General features: G+C 36.6%; 7 protein-coding genes across 7 annotated transcripts; 4 read left to right on the top strand and 3 right to left on the bottom strand.

Annotated features, from left to right (window-relative positions):
- Positions 1–4,214: 4,214 nt before the first annotated feature.
- On the top strand, positions 4,215–4,694 carry EV154DRAFT_420130 (uncharacterized protein; the record flags this gene model as incomplete). Its single annotated transcript, XM_051595941.1, has 1 exon — positions 4,215–4,694. A coding segment is annotated over one exon (480 nt), but the record flags the coding sequence as incomplete, so codon positions are not given.
- A 938-nt stretch (positions 4,695–5,632) lies between these two features.
- On the bottom strand, positions 5,633–9,649 carry EV154DRAFT_218982 (rRNA-processing arch domain-containing protein). The gene is made up of 4 exons (XM_051594414.1): positions 8,596–9,649; positions 7,845–8,538; positions 6,436–7,786; positions 5,633–6,359 (listed from the first exon to the last, which is right to left on the bottom strand). The coding sequence occupies exons 1-4, from the start codon at positions 9,178–9,180 to the stop codon at positions 5,810–5,812; spliced, it is 3,180 nt and encodes a 1,059-aa protein (XP_051458084.1). The 5' UTR covers positions 9,181–9,649; the 3' UTR covers positions 5,633–5,809.
- Positions 9,650–9,807: 158 nt separating this feature from the next.
- On the top strand, positions 9,808–11,781 carry EV154DRAFT_507453 (coth protein-domain-containing protein). Its single transcript, XM_051601426.1, has 4 exons — positions 9,808–9,856; positions 9,927–11,007; positions 11,079–11,449; positions 11,522–11,781. Exons 1-4 carry the CDS (start codon positions 9,820–9,822, stop codon positions 11,737–11,739), a joined length of 1,707 nt encoding a protein of 568 aa, XP_051458083.1. The 5' UTR covers positions 9,808–9,819; the 3' UTR covers positions 11,740–11,781.
- A 76-nt stretch (positions 11,782–11,857) lies between these two features.
- Positions 11,858–12,561, top strand: EV154DRAFT_399941 (Rad51-domain-containing protein; the record flags this gene model as incomplete). The annotated part of the gene is made up of 3 exons (XM_051595259.1): positions 11,858–11,918; positions 11,984–12,236; positions 12,288–12,561. Coding segments are annotated over 3 exons (588 nt in total), but the record flags the coding sequence as incomplete, so codon positions are not given.
- Positions 12,562–13,279: 718 nt separating this feature from the next.
- On the top strand, positions 13,280–14,246 carry EV154DRAFT_218959 (thioredoxin-like protein). Its single transcript, XM_051594413.1, has 5 exons — positions 13,280–13,328; positions 13,398–13,514; positions 13,570–13,732; positions 13,797–13,930; positions 13,978–14,246. Exons 1-5 carry the CDS (start codon positions 13,318–13,320, stop codon positions 14,144–14,146), a joined length of 594 nt encoding a protein of 197 aa, XP_051458081.1. The 5' UTR covers positions 13,280–13,317; the 3' UTR covers positions 14,147–14,246.
- Positions 14,247–14,258: 12 nt separating this feature from the next.
- EV154DRAFT_393907 (uncharacterized protein) lies at positions 14,259–15,915 on the bottom strand (the record flags this gene model as incomplete). The annotated part of the gene is made up of 4 exons (XM_051595150.1): positions 14,259–14,602; positions 14,752–14,853; positions 14,908–15,323; positions 15,665–15,915. Coding segments are annotated over 4 exons (1,113 nt in total), but the record flags the coding sequence as incomplete, so codon positions are not given.
- Positions 15,916–16,531: 616 nt separating this feature from the next.
- EV154DRAFT_563160 (Dolichyl-diphosphooligosaccharide--protein glycosyltransferase subunit WBP1) lies at positions 16,532–18,090 on the bottom strand (the record flags this gene model as incomplete). Its single annotated transcript, XM_051605768.1, has 5 exons — positions 16,532–16,948; positions 17,018–17,165; positions 17,219–17,714; positions 17,768–17,878; positions 17,931–18,090. The coding sequence occupies 5 exons, from the start codon at positions 18,088–18,090 to the stop codon at positions 16,532–16,534; spliced, it is 1,332 nt and encodes a 443-aa protein (XP_051458079.1).
- Between the last annotated feature and the right edge of the window lie 3,671 nt (positions 18,091–21,761).

The raw sequence follows: 21,761 nt of genomic DNA, 5'->3' as shown, positions 1-21,761 counted from the left end.
AATGTCTTTTCAAAGAAACAAGAGTCATTACTAACTAACCTTTTTACATTATTGGTTACTTTCATAAGATAGAAGAAATATGCTGAGAGAAAAGAAAAGGAGAAGAATAAAGTGTGTGAACCAGCTTTATTTATAGGCTGATAAACAAGCTTATGTCAAGATGATTTCATTTGTCTATTTTATCATCCATAATGTTTGAGCCTTTACTTAAAATAGAAACACTTGCAAAAACCTTCCAAGCAAGTCAGAGCTTGTTAATTGTCTATCTGCGTTCCAATAGTAGCTTGTAATGACAGTGAAGCAGATTTTATGGAAAACAGAAATCGATCATCCCATGAAGTTTAGATGATATGGCATGTCAATCGACGTGTATACCATCGCTTGATTCTAAAAAATACGTTTGAAAAAAATACGGAGTTCTAGAAATTGCCGAAAATGACGCATTTATTTAGTGAAAATTTAAGGGAACCGCTGCGGACGCTCTTACTAAGCTTATGTGTTCCCACTCAAATGTCGAAAAGTTTCACATTTCAAGATATTCTTCCATCAAGCTGTTGGAAAAAAATTCAACAGCATGCATTTTAAGATTTGCACATTATCTAGTTAGTCTATAACGGAGGATTTATTAAGGACGCACCCAACTGAGTTCGTCATGCCATACCTATGTGAAGAAAAACATTAAGTATGCAAAGCTTATCAGGGCCTTTAAATTCAACCCTGTTTTTTGATGTTCAATATTATTGAATACGGAAGATTTAAAATTATCATGGGGCTAAAACGTTTCATTGCATCTGTTTACGAGAAACCATATTTTATTTGTTGTTCCTAATACAATCCCAGTTGATTTCACTCCAACATCCAATGTGATACATACTCTCTGAGCCACGCTTTATTTTCCTTTTTATCCCTTTCTTTCTTATGTCTTTCTAAGCCGCGCATCGTGGATTAACTATGGAGAATATCGATCATCAGCAACATAGTGTATCATCGCAAAAACAACAACAATAACCGCAACAACTCAATCAACATCAGCAACAATAATTAGGTCAGCAAACTCAACAGCAGAAACAACAAAAAGAACGCCAAGATCAACAAAAAAGTACAAACAACCACTACGTAATTCAGGAAGGCGGAATTTATCTAGGTGGGCGACTCATCAACGGGTTCCAAGACAAATGGAAGGAGATCACATCTCATCCATGATCATTATCAGTGGTATCCCAAGGTTATCAAATTCAATTTGCAAAGAGAGCGATTCCATAAAAATCTCATCAAACGAGGATGTCGCCGAAAAATCAGCAAGCATTGGATACAGCAGGGAAGAAGTTTCTAACCGCAGGAATTTTGGAGGTGTCACCAACTCAAAACAAACAATTTCTCTCTAACCTATTTACGATTTAAGAACCGAACAAGCACACGGCCAATCCTGGACTGTCAGAAGTTAAATCAATTTACACAATGCAACCATTTCAAGATGGAGGGTGTTCATGCCCTGCAGGATATAAAGAACGATTACATCTGCAAATTGGATCTCGAAGATGCTTATGTAGTGGTTCCAGTCCACCCACAATCCAGACCATAATTGACATTCGAAAACATGAGCGTAGTGTACCAGTACAAATCCCTTGCATTTGAACTAAGCAGCGCACCGAGAGTCTTCTCAAAGTTGATGAAATATGCAATCAAACCGTTAAGAAAACAAGGCTTTCGTCTAGTTTATTATTTGGACGACATTCGTCTACTATCAAAATCAAAAATAGAAGTAGAGGATCTGTGCAAAGCAGTTACCAACCAACCATTTGGAATCATTGGGATTATAATAAATCGAGAAAAGTATACTGATCCGATAGCAATCACGGAAATGTCTAGAACTCCGTATTTTTTTCAAACGTATTTTTTAGAATCACGCGATGGTATACACGTCGATTGACATGCCATATCATCTAAACTTCATGGGATGATCGATTTCTGTTTTCCATAAAATCTGCTTCACTCTCATTACAAGCTACTATTGGAACGCAGATAGACAATTACCAAGCTCTGACTTGCTTGGAAGGTTTTTGCAAGTGTTTCTATTTTAAGTAAAGGCTCAAACATTATGGATGATAAAATAGACAAATGAAATCATCTTGACATAAGCTTGTTTATCAGCCTATTAATAAAGCTGGTTCACACACTTTATTCTTCTCCTTTTCTTTTCTCTCAGCATATTTCTTCTATCTTATGAAAGTAACCAATAATGTAAAAAGGTTAGTTAGTAATGAATCTTGTTTCTTTGAAAAGACACTAAATTGAAAAAGATGTATTACGATATTACGGCTGCGGCTAGTCTTTGCTATAGGAGGGCGACCTCCTATGCAGGATTCTTGAGTTTTTAAAACTCACGGACCGTGAATAGCTGTGATTGCACTGTAAATAGTTGTAATCATACTGGCCTGCTGGTCTTCTGGCTAGAATTTCTGTAAGTGGTATAAAAAAAAAATACGTTTGAAAAAAATACGGAGGTCTAGACATTTCCTCATTTTCCGGTCGGACTAAAAATGTAATGCCTTTTTTTAGCGAGTCCGCGGCGGTCAAAAAATAATTACATTGATTTTCCTCTTTAACTTTTGTAAACATGAATACGCATAACATAATCGCACAATTCCTTGAGGATGAAGAAAAGCAAAGAAAATTGAAATTAGATCGTAATAGAAAAATTTTATTGCACGCAATTAAAAAGAGAAAGACAGAACAGGTTGTCAAAGAGAAAAAGAGACATATTGACTGGGACAGAGAAGCGGAGCACGAAAGACTCTAAGCAATACTTTGCCGAGAATCCTACCTATCCAGACACTTATTTTCGTCGTCGTTTTAGAATGGATAAGGAGTTGTTTTTGAGAATACTTGGGGATTTGGAAAACAAGGATAACTATTTTAAGCAGAAGAATGATGCAACTGGGAGATCAAGCATTTCAGGTCTTCTTAAAATGGCTATATCTGTTCGTCAACTTGCTTACGGTGTTCCACCAGACATGTTGGATGATCAATATGGAATGGCCGAGTCCACCGGTAAAAACGCCTTGCGCCATTTTTGCAAGGCCATTATTCGATTGTACGGGGAGGAATACCTTCGATCACCTACGGATGAAGATGTGGAACGAATCCTGAAAGAAAATTCAGAGAGAGGTTTTCCTGGTATGCTAGGCTCTTTGGACTGCGTGCATTGGGAGTGGAAAAACTGTCCCACTGGCTGGCATGGGATGTGCAAGGACAAGGAAAAGGTCCCTACGATCATCCTTGAAGCTGTCGCTTCCAAGGATCGCTGGATTTGGCATGCCTTTTTTGGTCTTCCTGGGTCTTTGAATGACATCAACGTCCTTGACCGCTCTTACCTTTTCCAAGATGTAGCTAACAGTCAAGGACCTGGTACTAATTTCAGTATAAATGGCCATCAATACAATATGGGGTATTATCTCACTGATGGTATTTACCCTCAATATGCTGCGTTTGTCAAAGGGCATAGAAATTTATCAAACGAAAAAGGACCGGTTCGTATCAACAGCAACTATCATTAAGCAGCTCCCTGATCTGTCTGAAGAGACGAAAGAGATTCTCCAGAAATATGAGTTTGACAATAAAACTGCCTTGGAGTTTTATGAATTTGCTGAAGATGTTAAGGCCCACCCTATCAACGAGTTTGAGAGAGGCGAAAATGGGTGCCATCAATGTATCCAATACAATTACGAAAAAAGTGTTGTTTTTTGATGGTGCAGCTGCGAGATGAAGTCTTTGCTCAAGCACAATGTTATCATTGAAAATGAAGAAGAAGCGGAGGAGATGCACGAACTCTTGAGTGGATTAGAAACGAAACGTGTTCTCAACAGTGGACCTGGCATTCCTAAACTGGACCAGTATCGCGAGTATTTCCTCGAGTGGAATGACGAAAAGTTTGTTAAGATTTGTAGAATGAATAAGGACTCGTTCTTAAAGCACCTTCGCTTGATTGAAGGTCACGCAGTCTTCAACAATCACAGTTTCATTCCTCAAAGGGATGTTCACGTTCAACTTGCAGTAACCTTGAGACGATCAAGTCACGATGGAACTGGTAACAGCAAAGGCTCTGTCACTGATTACACCAGCCGCTGTTTCAAGGCAATTACCGACAACCTTAAACACTTGATGAGTTGGCCTAACAAGGAACAAAGAGAAAGAGCTCAAAGTTTGTTGTCTAGGATAAAAAATGGACAAAGGAGAGTGTCAAGTCCGCATGTGAACTTTTTTTTGAATATGAGGAGCTCGCCATTTATGACTATTCTGAAGCAGACTTACTTCACACCGTTTGGGATTTTGTGTACAAGCTGTATAAACAAAAAAGTATCAAGGCTAAACTGGGTGAAAGGGTTAGTAAGGCTGTCTCATCTGCAAAAAATGCTGGCCGATCCATTGAAGCAATTGAAAGAAGACCAAGAAAAATCATGGGATCAAAACTTGACATATTATTCAAGGCTGGTATATATGAACTTGGATCATGCGAGGTTGGAAAGCATGACGTCGAGGAAACTGATGATAAGTACATCAATGATGGTCTCTTGAAACTACCAAAGACCTTAAAAGATATGCTGTCTTTACAAGTACGAACCAACATAAACAATATCAATGCCTTGGTAACAGTTGGTTACTTGATGATGGGTAATTTTTTTTTTTTTGCCTAATCCAGAGCAATGACTAATTAGACTAACAAAAATTCATCATTCTTATTCATAAAAATTAGGGGCAACAAAAAGAAAGGCGCCTGAGGACAAGTTATCTGTCCCCAAAGGTATTACAGGTGGCCACTATCTTCAGTTTTTAAGCGATACCATGGATATCATGGATGAGTTTGCTGAAATGAAATGTTATTTCATTATTATGGATAATGCTCCAATCCACGTCTCTGGGGAAATTGACCCTGTAATTGTAAAAAGAGGTTATACTCCTGTATACCTCCTCACCAGAACTCAATCCCATCGAACAATCCTGGGCTATTATATAAGAAAAGGTCAAGCGCAATAAGCTGAGTGACGTAATATCCCTAACTATACGCATAACTGAAGCTGGTGAAAGTGTACCAGCTGAACACCTTATAGTATTTATTCAACATTCAGTTAATCAATTCGATAATTGTCTCAAAATAATTCCTATATAGCTCACACCTAACGAAAATAAATAATTTTTAAAAATATGATATCTATAAAAAGTGACCAATGCTTTCACAAAAGTGTCCAATTGAGGGCGGACGCACTGTATTGGATATTTTCGCCAAAAATGCGATGTGGTCAATTTTTAATAAATCTTTCTCAAAATTTTGCGGTGTATGATATCCTCAACAGAGTCCATGTCATAAAAGCTTTCTGGCGCACCACAATAATTCCTATCATTTGGCAACAATTGACTCCATATTGGTCCCACGGCAATCAAAATATTAACCCTATTCTTACAGTTGATATTCACGAATTCATCTCGAGGATCATATCGTTAATCGAGCGGCTTCTTAAACCACAAGTAGTGGAATAATCACACCTCATATCTTAAATTTTTATTACAGTATTAAATTCAAAAAAAAAAAAAAAAAAAAAAAAAAAAAAATTATAATATTTACGATTTATTTTCCCTCCAGACATGTCCCCCGTGTCTGAAAACCCACTGTATGCCAAAAGTAAGATACTTGATAGGATTATTATATTTTATTCCATTGTATTATACATAAAAAAATGCTTTAGTTTTTTTTTAGCCAAAGGGGGATTGGTTGGGAAATATGAAAGGCGTATGATTGAAGAAGAGAAGTAAATTACAAATAAAGGGAAGCAGCGAAAATAATGTCTCTGTGAATTCTGTTGATACCTTCTGAAAACTTGTTTTCTAATTCAGAATTACCAATACTCTTGGCAGCAGCACACATTTGTCTTAAAAGCTCTTCGAGACGTCTGAAGATACGAATAAGAGAACCTTCATAAACCTCGGTCATTTTACAGATTTGATAGAATTTGGCTCCTTGACACCAAGCAAACACAACATCCATCAATTCAGGCTTGAATTTATCCACATAGGTTTGCTCTTCCATGTTCATTTTACACTCATTAGATACCTTCACAATACGACGTGCAGTTTCCTGCATTAACCTAAGTGGCGCAGAAAGTTCTTCTTGAAGCTTGGCTTTTGTCTCGACCTTTTCGTCAAAGACAAAACAACTTAAAAGTGCTACTGCTTGATCCACTGATAAGTCATTAAACACACCTTGGAACATCATTTCTGTTAATAATAATTCATCACCAGTACTGATTTCACAAGCAACACGACCCTTCATTTCAACAACATCTGATGGAGTTGTGAAACCAAGTCTATATTACAAAAAAACAAATGCCCCCCGATTAGTAACTAATAACAATACGAAAACTTGTAATAACATTAGCATACCTTCGCATAACACGTTTTCTATTTTTAAGTTCTTCTAATTGTACAATCGATTGTGCATCGGTAATTCTTCTTTTAAGTGCTTTAATCTTGTTGGTGACTTCCATTTTACTGGTGTACTTATCGTATAAGGCAGGAAGGTCTTCGGATTGAGCTAAAGGATGGGAAAGTAATGTCTTTTCCAAAACAACAATTTTAGATACCAATTTTTGGAAAGCAGGATCCTTGATGCCCATATTCTTGATAGGGTCCAAGAGAGGGATATTATCAGGGAATCTCTTCTTAACTTCTAAAATAGATTTATAAATTGCCTTAAGGGAATCCTTGTTGCGAAGGTTCTTGGGAAGATTGAGACGGATATGGCTCATACATTCAATAGCTTTGAGTGCGACAGGGATGGTCATAAGTTGACCCTCGTTATCACGTGGCGCGGGTTTGATGCCAACAGTATGTCCGGTCGCATCTTTGGAAGCTGAACTATCGTTTGAGCAATATAAAAGGACGTCCATAATATATTCAGGTTCTGCATTAGGATCTTTTTTTCCTTTACCGCTGACTTTGCTGTACGAAACGACTACACCCCAACCGAAATCCATGTTGTCATATTTGATACGAGCTAAACGACCAGGTTGTAAGAATGGTAAAGCATAAGTTGGGTGGTTCATGACATCGCGAACATCTTGTGTATAGGTATCGATTTGTTTACGAATTTCATAGTATCCAGCGATTTCCTCTTCTCTTTCTACGACAATGCTGTCTCTTTCTTCTTCTAACTGGGACATTTCCTTTTCGTACTGAGGAATATTAGCATCGTTTTGGAAAGTGAAGAAACATTTTTCCAGCATGTATTCAGGACTGACACCTTCAACACGCAATAAATTTAAAATCATGTTGTAACTCAAATGGAAAGCAGAGTTCATACGATCAGATTCACCCTTCACCATATCCTTTGCAACTGCAGGCTCCATCTTTTCATCAATCATCATGATAACAACACCACGCTCATCAAGACCACGACGACCAGCACGACCGGACATTTGAATATATTCACCGGATGAGACCCAACGCATGGACTTACCATCGAACTTACGAACACTTGTAAAGACAACAGTTTTGGCAGGCATGTTCAAACCAATGGAGAAAGTCTCGGTTGCAAACAATACCTTCAACAGACCTTCTTGGAAAAGAACTTCGATGGTTTCTTTCATAATAGGTAAAAGACCACCGTGATGTACTCCGATACCACGGCGCAATAAAGGTAAAAGTTGTTGAATTTGAGAAAGTTGACGGTCGTCTTCACTTAAAGAAGAAATAGCGTTGGTGAATACTTGGGAAACCATATCACGTTCACTTTCTGTATAATAGATAATGAGTAACTTTACTTTTCCTCTCAATCTCTTTGTCGTCCTTACCATCGTTGAAATCTAACTTTGACATTTGAAGAGCGTTGGACTCACATTCTTTCTTTGAAAAACTGAACACAATAACGGGGTGATAGTTTTTCATCATGACCATTTTAATGATTCTGTAAATATCCGAAGGTCCGTCTTGTTTACCACCCTTATTAGTTTGACCCTTCTTTCCTTTTCCACGGGCTTGAATAGCACTAGGATCATCGCCCTTATTTTCTGTCAAAGCAGCAATCGATCTCTGGAAATTATCTTCTCTGAATCTACTCTTTTCATCGACAACTAAATGAATACCATCACCACCAGCAGGGAATAAATAATGTTGAAGAGGTGTAGGACGGAAATCGGTGTAAACAATATGACAAGGCTGTTGATGAATTTTACAGATCCATTCGGCAAATTCCATTGCATTGGGGATAGTGGCAGATAAGAAGACAAATCTGACAGCGTCAGGAAGTAAGATGATAGACTCTTCCCAAACAACACCACGCTCTGAATCTCTCATATAATGAATTTCATCGAAAACTACCCAAGCAACTTCACGCATAATTTCGGAACCACGATATAACATGGATCTTAAAATTTCTGTCGTCATTACAAGACACGATGCCTGAGGATTAATCGTTACATCACCAGTCATCAAACCTACATCACCGAATTCTTCTGTAAATTCACGATACTTTTGGTTAGACAAAGCCTGAAAATAAACGGATTAGTATTCCATATATCCCCATTATTCTGAGAGACTAATTACCTTGATAGGAGAAGTATAAATGACACGTTGCTTATTCTTTAAACATTGGGCAATAGCATATTCGGCAACAACAGTTTTACCGGCAGAAGTATGCGCAGAAACAAGAACGGATTCATTTCGTTCAATTGAAGACACAGCGACACGTTGGAAAGGATCTAAGGTGAAAGGATACACACGAGCAGGATCGACAGGAGGTACATGCTGAGAAATAGGCACATAAGGGTAATTAGGTGGTACGGCAACTTGATGTCTAACTTGATGGCTCAAAACAAGCTTCTCTCCTTCTTCGGTTGTTGTAGCTTGGAGACCTGCAATGTTGGCAACAGCTCTTGATGTTTCTTGTTCGAAGGTATCTGCAACAACAGGGTTACAAATGTCGTCTCTTGCTCTTTGTGTTTCTTTGGACTCTAAGGCCAACTTTGGCTTTTTAGGTTCGTTCTCTGCCTCTTCAGATAAAGAGCGTTTAAAAGTATTGATCTTTTCGTCGTCACTGGAGAAATCTTCGTCCATGGCATCATCAAAATTGTCAGCGGGCGCATCACCGCTGAATACTTGGAAAAGTGAATCGGTCTCTGCTTCAAACATTTATGTTAAAGTTTGTCGTGATTGAATCAGTCGAAAAACGAGAAAAAAAAACTTTCAAAAGCATTTTCTCAAAAACTATGCAAGTCACAAGCCCGTCACTTTGGGTTTCGCGTTGATTTTGTTTCTTCCTGCATATAATTAAAGACAAAAGCATACTTGTTTAATGAAAAGCTAACTGAATCTATTTGTACAAACAATTATAGACATGTGGCCTGATCATCTATAATAAGCAGACCAAGAAATTTTAAAGATAGGACCTAACTTTAGATTATCGATGACTCTAATATGAAATGCCACCAATGTATTGAGCCCCACTTGTGGGAAGTTATCTATTTTTAAGGCTTGTTTATGTAATGCCCAGCAATGACATAAGACGCCTTTTTACTATCTACGTAAAACAATTAAGAAAAAATAGTAATAAAACAATTGCGTAGTTTGATTATTTTTATACTCAAATTATACTAGTATTTCTGCTGGCTAGTACATGCTCGACAACCTTACTAGTTGTATTCGAGTATATTCTATTTGTACTTCTTGGTATCTACTCAGCGAGCGCAGTCTTTTGTTGATTTTCTTGGTTTTTTGCAATTGAATATAAAAACAGCCGAGCCTCTGAGGAATTTATCTCTTACAACGCAAATGATATATTCGAAAGTTTTCATACCAATAGCATCATGTAAATAACTTTTAAAATACTTATAAATATCGTAACAGCATTAACATCTACATTTTTGCGTTATGCATAGGCTTACTTAATTTCTTGGCAGAGAAAATCCGGGCAGAAATGATGGATTACAGAGTTGTATCAACCTTAAATAAAACACTCTATTCATCTATGTCTGTTGTAGTCGACGATAGTGTATATCATCTATATCCTAATACAACTTATCCGTTTCTCTTTTCCGGAAAGGCGCCTAAGGCAAAGGTGGGCTATCGGTACGTCAAAATTACCGACAATGCAAGTAATTATCTTTCAGAATCTTTTTTGCGCTCCCCTCAAGATAATACAAGTACATTACACGAGTTTTTCAATCGCACATGGAACAGACACCCTAATGTTCAGCTTCCTAAAATCTATCCATTATCGATTCCAACAAACCGCCTGGTTTCTTTGCTTCATAAAGATGATGAAATTCCTACTATTCACTTTTCTGGTAATCAAACGGAACTTGACCTTATGCACCATAACCCTCCCACAGATCCCACATCTGTAACTACCGTAGTCTCGTATGTTTCACTCGAGGATGCGTTTCAATTCAATAATGTCGAACTATCTTTAGCTGGCCGTAGCAGCGTCATGATGCCGAAATTGTCCTACATATTTAAACTTGATAAAGCCGATTCCTTGTTCGGGTATAGGCGCATAAAACTCCGTGCCTTGGCTTTGGATCCCTCTTATATACGTGAACAAATTGGGTACGATATTCTGTCTTCATCAGGCGTAGCAACTACAAAATTTTCGTATGTGCGTGTATTCATGAATGATCGAGAACTTGGATTGTTTGGTTTAATCGAGGCTTTTCAAAATCCATGGCTGGCTAATGAATTCAACGGGGGTGACGTTTTTTATAAAAATGGCTATCTCTATCAAGGAAATTCAGAGGATCCATACCCAGGGTACACATCTGATTTGGCTTATTACAAAGACAACCTGACCGCTTACGCAGATGGCCAATACAAAATCAAGGAAGAAGAAAAAGGAGGATCTAAAGATAATTTTCAGCCTTTAATGGATTTCACTCGATTTATTGCAGAGGCACCGGTCAACACATCAGATGCGGTAACCATCTGGAATAAAGCTATGGATACCGAAGGATTTCTTCGCTCGTAAGTATATCAACACCAAAGTCAACATCTAGTACTGATTCTCTCTTGATCCCCCCCCCTCTTGTTTTTAGCATGGCCATTGAAGTATTAGGTGGTTATTCAGACGGATATATTGTGAATGCCAATAACTTTTATATTTACCAAAATCTTGAAACAAATCAATATGTTTACATACCAGCTGATCTTGATCTGTGCTTAGGTAATGGTCTTCGTAATGTTTCTCAATTATTATATGTCAACTACACGGATTTTACTGGATGGGGAAACCGACCGCTTTTAAATAGAATCTTGCTTATACGAGACTTTTATGATAGATTTCTTTATCTTCTTCAAGACTTAAATAACAAGCTATTCAATATGGAAGCTGTAGAACCTCGTATCAACGATCTCGTAGATATGATCCGGGAAGACGTGGAATGGGATAAAACATTGCCTGGGGTTGGTAAGGACGTTGTAAAAACATGCCTTTCTATATATTTGCTGATATAAATTTAATCGTTGAATTGGTATGTAGCACAGGATACATTTGACGGATTAGTTCACAACCTCCCACCTTCGTTTAGGAACGATCCCGTTCTCTGGGATATTGTTAAACGCATAATAAGCAATATTTCATTTAACAATGCCATAAACGATTCAACAAGTCAGTTCGTAACCTACATGAGTCTTAAGCCATGGATTTCTCGTATGCATCAGAACACTAATAATTTCTTTTCTCAAAACTCAAGTTGAATAAAATTCCAATAAATTATATTTCATAAGCGCTGCCACTTTTAACAACCGTCTCATTCAAATTTAATATTTATCTATTTCGATTTTTTATTCAACTGGAACTTTTAAAGGTTTACTCATGAAGAATGATTTGAAATCAGTTGCAACAAAATACAATGTGTATGACAAATTAGAAAAACGTAAGTCATTCGACTAAGACCTTAGGGGAATCTTTACTAAATACTACAAATACCCATATAAAAAGTGGAGATCGATTCTTCAAGAGACATTATTTCGAAAAGACCGCTTGATTTGCAAAAAATACTACGCATAAATAGTCAAGCCTCACATGCCCTTTTAAAGGCTGCAGCGAAAGAAGTGTACAACTACAAAACACGTCAGGTTCTAAAGAAAAATATTTTGCAGCCGAATGTGCTGACGACAGGAGATGCAACGATCGACAAACTATTGAACAAAGGTATACCATTACGAAGCATAACTGAAGTGGTCGGAGAAAGGTAACGAAATAATTGGGGATATATTATGGGATTACTGAATCAGTGATATAGTTCTTCTGGAAAGACACAATTCGTACTTCAGCTATGTTTATCAGTACAATTACCAAAGACAAAAGGTGGATTGGAAGGGTCAGCTATATATATTCATAATGAAGGTCCTTTCCCAACAGACAGACTGGCACAACTTGCTCGGCACAATCACCCTAATAATGTAGAAGAAATAATGAATAGTATTCGTACGATGCGTGTGAAGGACGTCGATGATCAATATAATATGCTGGCATATCATTTGCCTGCATTTGTGGAGTCACAGGCAAATACGAGTAAACCTGTCCGTTTGGTTGTGATTGATTCTATAAGTGCAGTGTATCGAGGGGATTCAACTATGAATCGATTTGACAAAATGAAGGAAATTTGTGACCTTAGTACACGATTGAAACAATTAGCAATCAAGTATAATCTAGCTGTAGTGGCTGTGAATCAAGTCTCTGACGTATTTTCAAAGGAAAATGCTCAGAATATGGAACATATTGATAAATGGATGGATTTTCAGTTGATCAATCAAAATGGGAACCAAATGCTTGGTCTGTATATCCAATCCTTATCGAAAAAACCAATTTTGGGATTGGCTTGGTCTAATGCTGTGAACACCCGAATCCGGCTTGCAAGATCGCCCATGCTGGAAGGAATGAAAACAAGGCGCGTCATATTTATTGAGTTTAGTCCAACAGCACCTAGGCTTGGCTGCGAAGTGACCATTGAGGAAGGTGGTGTGAAAAGTTGCTAAACAAAAAAATAAAATAACCTGCGGGGAATGTATTGCACGAGATTAAAGTTGTGAAACAGAATATTTGACAGGAAATTATTATTCACCCTGTCTCGATCTTTGTAACCCAAACTATTATCACTATCCAGCCTCGTGTTGTAAACACAAAACAAAAGAGGCAAAATATTTATGGCCGGTTTTGCTGACCTAAACAAGGCACAAAATCCAGTCCAAATCTGGGATTAAACTTTCCGTGATTTTTATATTTTTGCAACGGCAGGTTCATCTCGTTGCTTATTTACAAATTAAACCATCATGTCATCAAAGTATGTATTTAGTAGATCTGTTACCAAATTTAAAATTGTAGAGTAACGCCCTATAATTTGTATTTTTAGTTTACGTGATTTAGAGTTATTATCGGACGATGAGGCCCTTTTTGAAGAACTCGAAAAAGAAGAAGACAACGATGTTGCTTCCATGAGAGAAAGAAGAATCAAAGAAATTCAAGACGAGTAATGACTGAAAAAGAAAGAGAAAAGAGTAACATACTGAAACTATAGCGAATAGATTAAAAAGACGTCATGGTAGAGCCGAGAACAATCATGGATTATATACCGATATTACTAAAGAAAAAGAATTCATGGATATCACCACGTCTGAAAAGTATGTTGTAGGCCATTTTTACCACAAGGATTTCAGAAGATGCAAAATCATGGATACACATCTTGAGGTAATATATATATATATATATAGATAGATAGATATTGAAATATAAATAAACCATCTCCATATAGACTTTAGCTCAAAAATACTACGATACCCGTTTCATCAAAATCGAAGTACAAAATGCACCCTTTTTGGTAGAAAAACTTCAGGTCAAGGTCTTACCTTGTGTCATGGCTTGGGTGAATGGATATGCTCAGACAAAGTAGGTCGGTAAACAGCATTAATGAACAAATACTCATGTATAAATAGGATGGTTGGGTTTGATGATTTGGGTTGCACTGATAGTTTTGCTACAGCTGCCTTGGAATTAAAATTAATTCATGCTGGTGTCTTAAAAAAGAAGGAGGAAACCATTCAAAACGTCCAAAAGTCTATTTTCCAATCCAATGATACAGATTCCGATTTAGATGATGAATAATAAAAAAAGTGTTTTATTAAAATTAAGTGTGTTATTACAGGGAATATCATGACTAGATTGATATTCTTTCCAAGTCTATTTCTTGGTCATTGTGGCAAGTACAACTAGTGTTGTTTGGCTCTTCCGTGACGTTTCTTTTCTCGCTGGTTTCTTCTTGTAAAAGCTTGGCGTTAGCCTCTGAACGTAACATACGGCCTCTGAATCCAAAGGACAGTATCATCATCAAACCTGCAAGTCCAGCTTGAAAGATTAAAGCATGATACATATTGTTCTTAGGTGAACCATTAGGATCTCGTAACATATCCATTGCAAGCACAAACAAAAATCCAAAAGTTTGGCATCCTTGCCACATAATTGAGTTCGTAGTGGCATCATGAACAGGATATGATGCTATATTTAGATATCGGTCAGTTTTGAAAAACTCGGTTAAAATTTTGTGGAGTCTTACTTTCACTACTTAATTCGATCACTACAGGAACTAAAAATGACAAAAAGAACTGATTCATCGACAATACAAATAAAATGGCCGCATATGAATCTTTTTGAACTACAAAAAGACAAAATCAGGAACAGAATCATAATGGCGTGTGATAGTATGAACATACTCATAAAAATAAACCCAATATCTGTGATGAATACCATCGGAGCGATCAATCTAAGAAACAACTTATGTTGTTTTGTTGAATCTAAAACCGGTCCTGCAACAGCTAGTAATGATCATGCGTTAGTTATGAAAGATCATCACTGGTAATTTAACTTACAGCATCCTAAAGTACCAGCAAAGAATGCTACTGCGTTCATTTGACCAGCCTGTGCATCCGTATAACCATAAGGTGAGATGACTTGAGTGAAAATGGAACCAAATGCAATGCTAAGCCCGACATTTAAACCATGCACCAAGAACAATATCCAGAAATTGTAATTTTTCGCAAGCATGCGGATGCCAGAAAAAAACGATGGTGTCGATCCCTCTGTAACTGCTCTGGAAGGTGGGGTCGGTGGTTTGGATGGCATAATGAGCAATGGGATGAAAGCGGCCACCGAGATACCAGATGTGATATGCACCACCATAGGCAATTTATCAAGACCAGTAACCAGATTTGGAATCATGAACATACCCAAAATTGCACCATAATTGGATGCTATACAACACAACATTTCATGATTAATGTGTTTACTTTCAATATGCTAAAGTTTATACGTACCGACAAACATGCCAGCTGTTGCTCTCATGTTATCTGTAAACCACGTTCCGGCAAACTATTATGCACATATATAAAAATTAAACTTTGCTTGTACTCAAAATGATACACTTACTGTAGTCATAATATTCAAAGCTAAAGGAGCCGATGCAGAACCTACAATTTGACCAATCATTGTAACAATATATGAAGGTGGGTTTAACTTGATTGCAACAGAACGTATTGCGGCCCCTGAAGAATTTAAAACACCTGCAAGTATAAGCTAAATACAGTCATTATTTAATAATGTATCGTCATGCATAATCAGAAGTTGTACTGTACCGATTTTTTGACACCTAGTCTTTGAAAGATCCAGCCCGTAAAGAAACTCATAAAGACGTACATCACACCTTGAATATTAGCAAGCCAATTGACAGCTGATAACGAAACGTTGAATATTTCACCAGTAAGCGTAGGCACAACACTAAATGTAAACTGGAATACAGATATGGCAGTTCTTAAAAGAACAAGCAAGAAGAGAGCAAACCATGCTTGTGGATATGTTTTTAATGGGAAAACATATGGATCAACTACAGTGGTACGTCCTGATTCTGAATAATCATCGTCAATGATATCCTGGTTTTTTTTCTTTTGGAAAAACTTCATTTGCCTTGTTGAATGGAAAAGAAAGAGAAAATAAAATGAAAGAAAAGGACAACTATGTCTTATTTATGGAATCGAGATTTATGCACCGTACCCCACAAAAATACCTTAGTTAATATTTATTTATTTTTTGCAATTAAAATAAACCATTATATAACGTACAATGAGCTTCAATTATACGGTTTTTTACCGGGTACAATGAAAAATTACAAGTGACTAAGGGGTACAAATGGTGGAATAAATGACAATCACCAATTAGAAAGTATCATCATGCTAAACATAGTTGTAAATTCCAATGGTAACTGTACAAAGATACAAATTAGTGGCTATTTAGTAAGCACGAGAGAAAGCCATGATATAATAAACTAACGTGATTCTAATTATAACTACGAGGATATTTTATAACGACGAATTGATGTTCTAAGTTTTGTTTTAAAGGTTGCATTCCTAAAATTTTAATATCATCTTAAGCCCGTCCAAGTAACCGGGTAAAATGTGGGGAAAGGCTGCATAAAAACGCGTACTATGAATGGTGATTTATTTAATTAGCCTTGGCTTTAGTGGCCTTGATAGAACTCTTTCCCCAGGTGGATAACCAAACAGCGCTGAATAAAAGGAAACCAGCAATCATAGAACCAGTGGATGCATAATAAGGATAAGCGGCAGTTAAGAAACGAGGGTATTCATTGTGTCTGAGAGGTCTAATAGAGACTTGGTCTTCAGCCAAGATATAGGTGAGACCCGAACGTTTGTAGTTAACCTTAAAAGTGAAAACACCGTAATGATCAGGTAGACGTAAGTTGGCTTCAAATCTTCCAAAGGATTCTCCGGGAACGGTAACTTGCTTCAATGTGGTACGAATATAAGGATCTAACATAATCACTTCGAGTTGAACATCGTTTGCCTTGAAAGGGACCCATTCATCATCCTTATACTCTGAAATATCGACGTCATATACCTATTTATATATCCTCTTAGTTTTCGGCCCGTTCATATATAACCTTTTTTTCTTCCACAGTGAACTTACGATATCATCTTTAACACGGTACCAGTCAAGTTGTTCAGTATCGTTTTGCTTGTGATGAGAATGTCCAACAACTTTTAAAACAGCCTTCTCCTGGAAAGTCCACTGAGACAATTGAGCGATAAATTCCTCGTTACCAGATTTACCGTAACTGCAGAGACAGTAAATAATCAATCTATTTTTAATCAACACAAAAATACTTACGTTTGCTCGGAGTCTCCATTGATAGAAGCACTAATGAGTTTGTCAGAGAAGACATCAAGAGAACCAACAAATGTAACACGAGCATTGTTGCGAGATTGCATAGCACCAGCTAAGGTGATAGTTCCAGTAGCAGTGGTACGCTTGTTGTACGAGTCAGAAATGAAAGCATCAGATTCGGCAGCTAAAATAGCAGTAGAGAGAGGAAGTTGACCGACACTTAATCCAGTGCCGGTATAAAGTACAGGTGCTTCGATTGCTTTGGAATCGATAATAGCAGCAGGTGCCACGAATTCGCTAGTAGTGATAAGACTGTGGTCATCGTTGTCAAAATGAGTGTGATCGTAAACAGTTTCTGAATCTAACTCGATATCAAATTCGGCTGCGAGTGCACGAACATTATCACTGGGATCGACGCCTGTAGCAGCGAGAATATTGCCACCGTTTTTAACAAAATTGACAAGTTGAACATTGTTCAATGCTTGATGTTGTGCAAGTTCTAGCAGGAGTAATGTTAGCCTTTTACTGTATCATCCACTTGTGAAAACTTACTGGTTGTTTTAGGTGCAAAATGAATAATATGGTTAAAAAGTGATTCACCAAAGTAAAGTAGGGCAGTGGATGGGTCATCTGCTTTCTTGAATACGAGTTGAAACTCACGTTCTATAAGAATTGTTTAGTATAAATGTCATTAATTCTACGCGTGATTTCGTACCTTCCAACTGATGCCAAAATTGTGTATAAGAATCTTTTTCGGTTAAAGAGTCTAATAAAACCAAGACACGGTTACCAGTTGAAGATTTTCCCTCGACGACAGAGGACAAAAGTGTCACACAAGAAACCACAAGAGCTGTTAATGAATATAAACCTCTCATCTATTTGTTCTTGGTAAAAAAAGAGAGCAAAGTCAATATCAACGCACATTTTTTGTTTACCGCGATTAAATGTAATCAAATGAAAAGCCAGCAAGTATATCCGGAGAGTGAAATATAACTGGTAGTTGATGTACTTTGTGACACATGCAAAGTTTTTAAAAGTTTATCAAATTACTTCAAACCGCTTTTATCATATGTCTCCCATGCAATTAAATAATTTATAAATAAGGGCAGTTTCTCTGTTTTTCAGTGTACTCACTCTTTTGTTGGTACTCAGGGAATGCGCTCTGGCACAGTTTGTTTGGCTATCTATTTTTAAGAGTTATCATTAGTGTAGCCCATCTTATACTCCATATCCACAAGAGTCAGATACCTAGCACAACTTTTTAAACATAACCATAAAACCGAAGATTTTCTCTTCAAGCTAAAATTGACAAATTGATTATATTATGATCAACCAAAATAAAATATGTGTATCAGCAGGAGTGTACTATTCATTGATTATAACAATAAAGTAATTGTCGCATCACTCCAAGGATAGATACTCGTATGAAAGATATCGTATCAAATGGTTACGCGATGCTTTATAAAAATAACAGGTACACCTGATTTCTGCTTTTACATATTTTGACGTCCTTTCCAAAAAACGGATGCAGTTTGAGATTTAAGACGTAAGTACGCATACATCAAGTGTTAATGTACGATATGCCAATATGGCTATTATCAATCATACTTATAATCAATACAGGGGGGGGGGGGGTAATGCTCACATCCAAACGCTGCATTCAGAATGTAAACTTCGGGTGTTTTATCAGAGATAAAGTAATTACATCTATTGTAAGTATCTAATTTTTGAATCTAGATATCAAAATACATTACAAAAAAAACTGTTTGACATCTTTATCATCATCAATAACGCTGACTAACTAAACGCCGAATCAGCGGCTACAAGGAATGATTATCAGAATATATGCAGCCTATTTAAAAAGCTGATATTTTATTTAAATAAACAAAGTACTTCCGGAGCTGCTGCTGCTTCCCGAACAACTTGATGAGACACAAGAAACCATACATGAATTTTGATTTAGTAGGTAATAGGCTATTATATATGTATAATTTAGATAGGCCAATTACACTGACAACTATTACAGGCTCTTTAGTTAGTAGTGGTAATTATATTTACAGCCAATCAATTTAGACTATAGACATAGTCGAGTATTTCGCACTTATTGTACAATGATAAATCAAATAAGACATAATCTACGTAAAAGAGATTTATTAATTTCAGGAAGTGATTTGTGGCAACTAATTTTTTATTGACTAGTACACTTTTGAGTCATACTATAAAATGAAATAATGAGTTAACAGATAAAGATGCCATTATTATTACTAGTATCGACTGATCAAGTAGTAAAGTTACCGTTGTTAGTTGGATAAACCAAAAATGCTCACCCATAAATGAAAAGACTACCACCAAACCTTGGATGTACCACTAGAGCTAAAGCTACTAGCACTAGATGAACCACAACAACCCATGTTCGAATATTAAAACAATTAGTGATACTATATAAAAACCTGGAGAGCTGCGTTATTTATAAATGTTCTACCTTTTCTGGTCATTGTAATAAAAGACAATTGAGCATTGACGCGTAAATAAAATGACGTAGACAAATTAATGATATTCTTTTATGGTTCATTGTTGAATTATTTAAATTAAGAATCTGCCCTCCACAGAACCATACAACCCGTCAGTCTTAATGCAGCATATATATGTATTATATGCCGAGATAAATAAGAATAAAAAAATCATGTCTAAGCTGGAAGAGGTAACGTAACAGCTGGAATGTATAATGTCTAACTTAACTATGTCTTCATAATCTTTTTATCCATCCATCATAACTCTTTTCTGCTGTTCTCAACAAAATTTTGACCAGTTTTAACTGTGCAAATTTAGGTAGGAGGTTTTCGACGCATATTTATTAAGAATATCATTCGTGAAGTTGTCAATTTCTATCCTTCTAAACGTCGACTGATATACAACAGCATTAGGTCAAAAAATATTTTGCATAATCTTCCCATCCAGTATCATGTAACGTCTTGTAACGACTCTTACCCAAATATTATTTTTCAATTTCTTTACGTCTTGATCTATTTTATATTCATGCAGCAATATACATATTATTTATCTTTAAGAAACCCGTAATTTAGACTGAAAGCATCTTATTAACAACCTTTAAAGGTACATACATGATTGAGGGATAAATAATATAAATCAGCATTGCTAACTACATACACGCAGCAGCCTTTACTTTTTTGCTGCATGATTTCCAATTTAACATGTCAACTTGAAGCAATCTAATTGGCTTAAAAAGTGCTCGCGTCAGCGGTGGCTGAAACGGGATATAAAATCCCATTGATTTTATTTCTCTACTTGGTGCTCAAAGGTTATTGTACAATCTGATGTATACTACACAATTACCAGTAGAACGACCTCGTTGTTAATTGAGAAAACTTAGAGAAGTAGATGACGTAAACATTGAAGCTTCTCGAATCCGTTTTAGTAGTTTAAGTCAATGACTTTCTTCCTTTTCTTGTGTTGGTAACGGATGACTGGTTTTACACTAATCTCAATCGCAAGAGGAGAAGGTTATATTCTAACTGGTTGATATGGGAAGCTCTACCGATACGATATCTTTACAGACAAAAACGTGCTCTTGTCAATAGTAAAGAGTTGCAAGCAAGAGAGCACAAGATCTTTTTACTCGCTATTATTGATAATAATCTCCGTTACTATCTCAAAAAGTGCATGTAAACACCTCATAATTTTTGGGACCAGGCATGTTTTTATCATCTCGTGGCTGTTTTTCCTGTTAATGATTGTAATTTTTATTGAAATTTTGCTTTGAGAACTTAGAGAATCGTACCTTATTTCTTTTTTGAAAAATAAATAAAACTATGCAAACAAAAGTATAAAATACTAGTCTCTTTATGTCCCCCAAGTTATAACGGAATGTGGTTTTATAGCATCAGATTGCAAAGCTTTTTTTTTATGATTCTGCATAATTCCTTGTTTTAAAACAAATCGCTTATTTCTTTGGGAGTTACCTTGGTGATTTGAATCAACATTCTACTTGCCGGTCGCACACTCCTTAGTTTGGAAGAAACGGTTCAGTCGATTATTTGTTTGGGTATAAGTGAAGCTCTAAAGAGTGGAACGATCACAAATAGAGAACATGGTATTTCAATCTCTTTGTAAGGATTTACAAGAGTCCCTTTTGAGAGCCATCAAAACTTAAAGAAAGCGGGTGAGTGCAAACAAAGACTGACTTCCTTGCCGTTGCACTTGGGCAATTTTCTTTACTGATACTGGCTAGAGAGCCTCCATTTACTTATATTAATAAAAATCCTAATGCCTTTTTTTTATCTTTATCTTTTGTTTTGTTCTATGTAAAGTGAATGTCTCGTATTTCGTGTGAAGGGTTAGATAGTTTCATTGCCTTCAAACTTTTTTGAGAGATCATCTTAGCCTGTAATTTGAATGTATTGCCAGCATGCCCACCTATAATGCTGCTTAAACCGAAAACAATCTGATGTTATCTTTGTTTGAAGTCAACAGCTTGTAAATACAATTGAAACGACTTTTATAAGATTATTAAAGAGTTATAAATTTT

Source organism: Mucor mucedo (assembly GCF_025094135.1).
Source record: "Mucor mucedo strain NRRL 3635 chromosome Unknown EV154scaffold_41, whole genome shotgun sequence".
Classification (NCBI taxonomy): domain Eukaryota; kingdom Fungi; phylum Mucoromycota; class Mucoromycetes; order Mucorales; family Mucoraceae; genus Mucor; species Mucor mucedo.
Note: the sequence above shows the minus strand (reverse complement) of the source record. Positions and strands in the feature narration are given on the sequence as shown.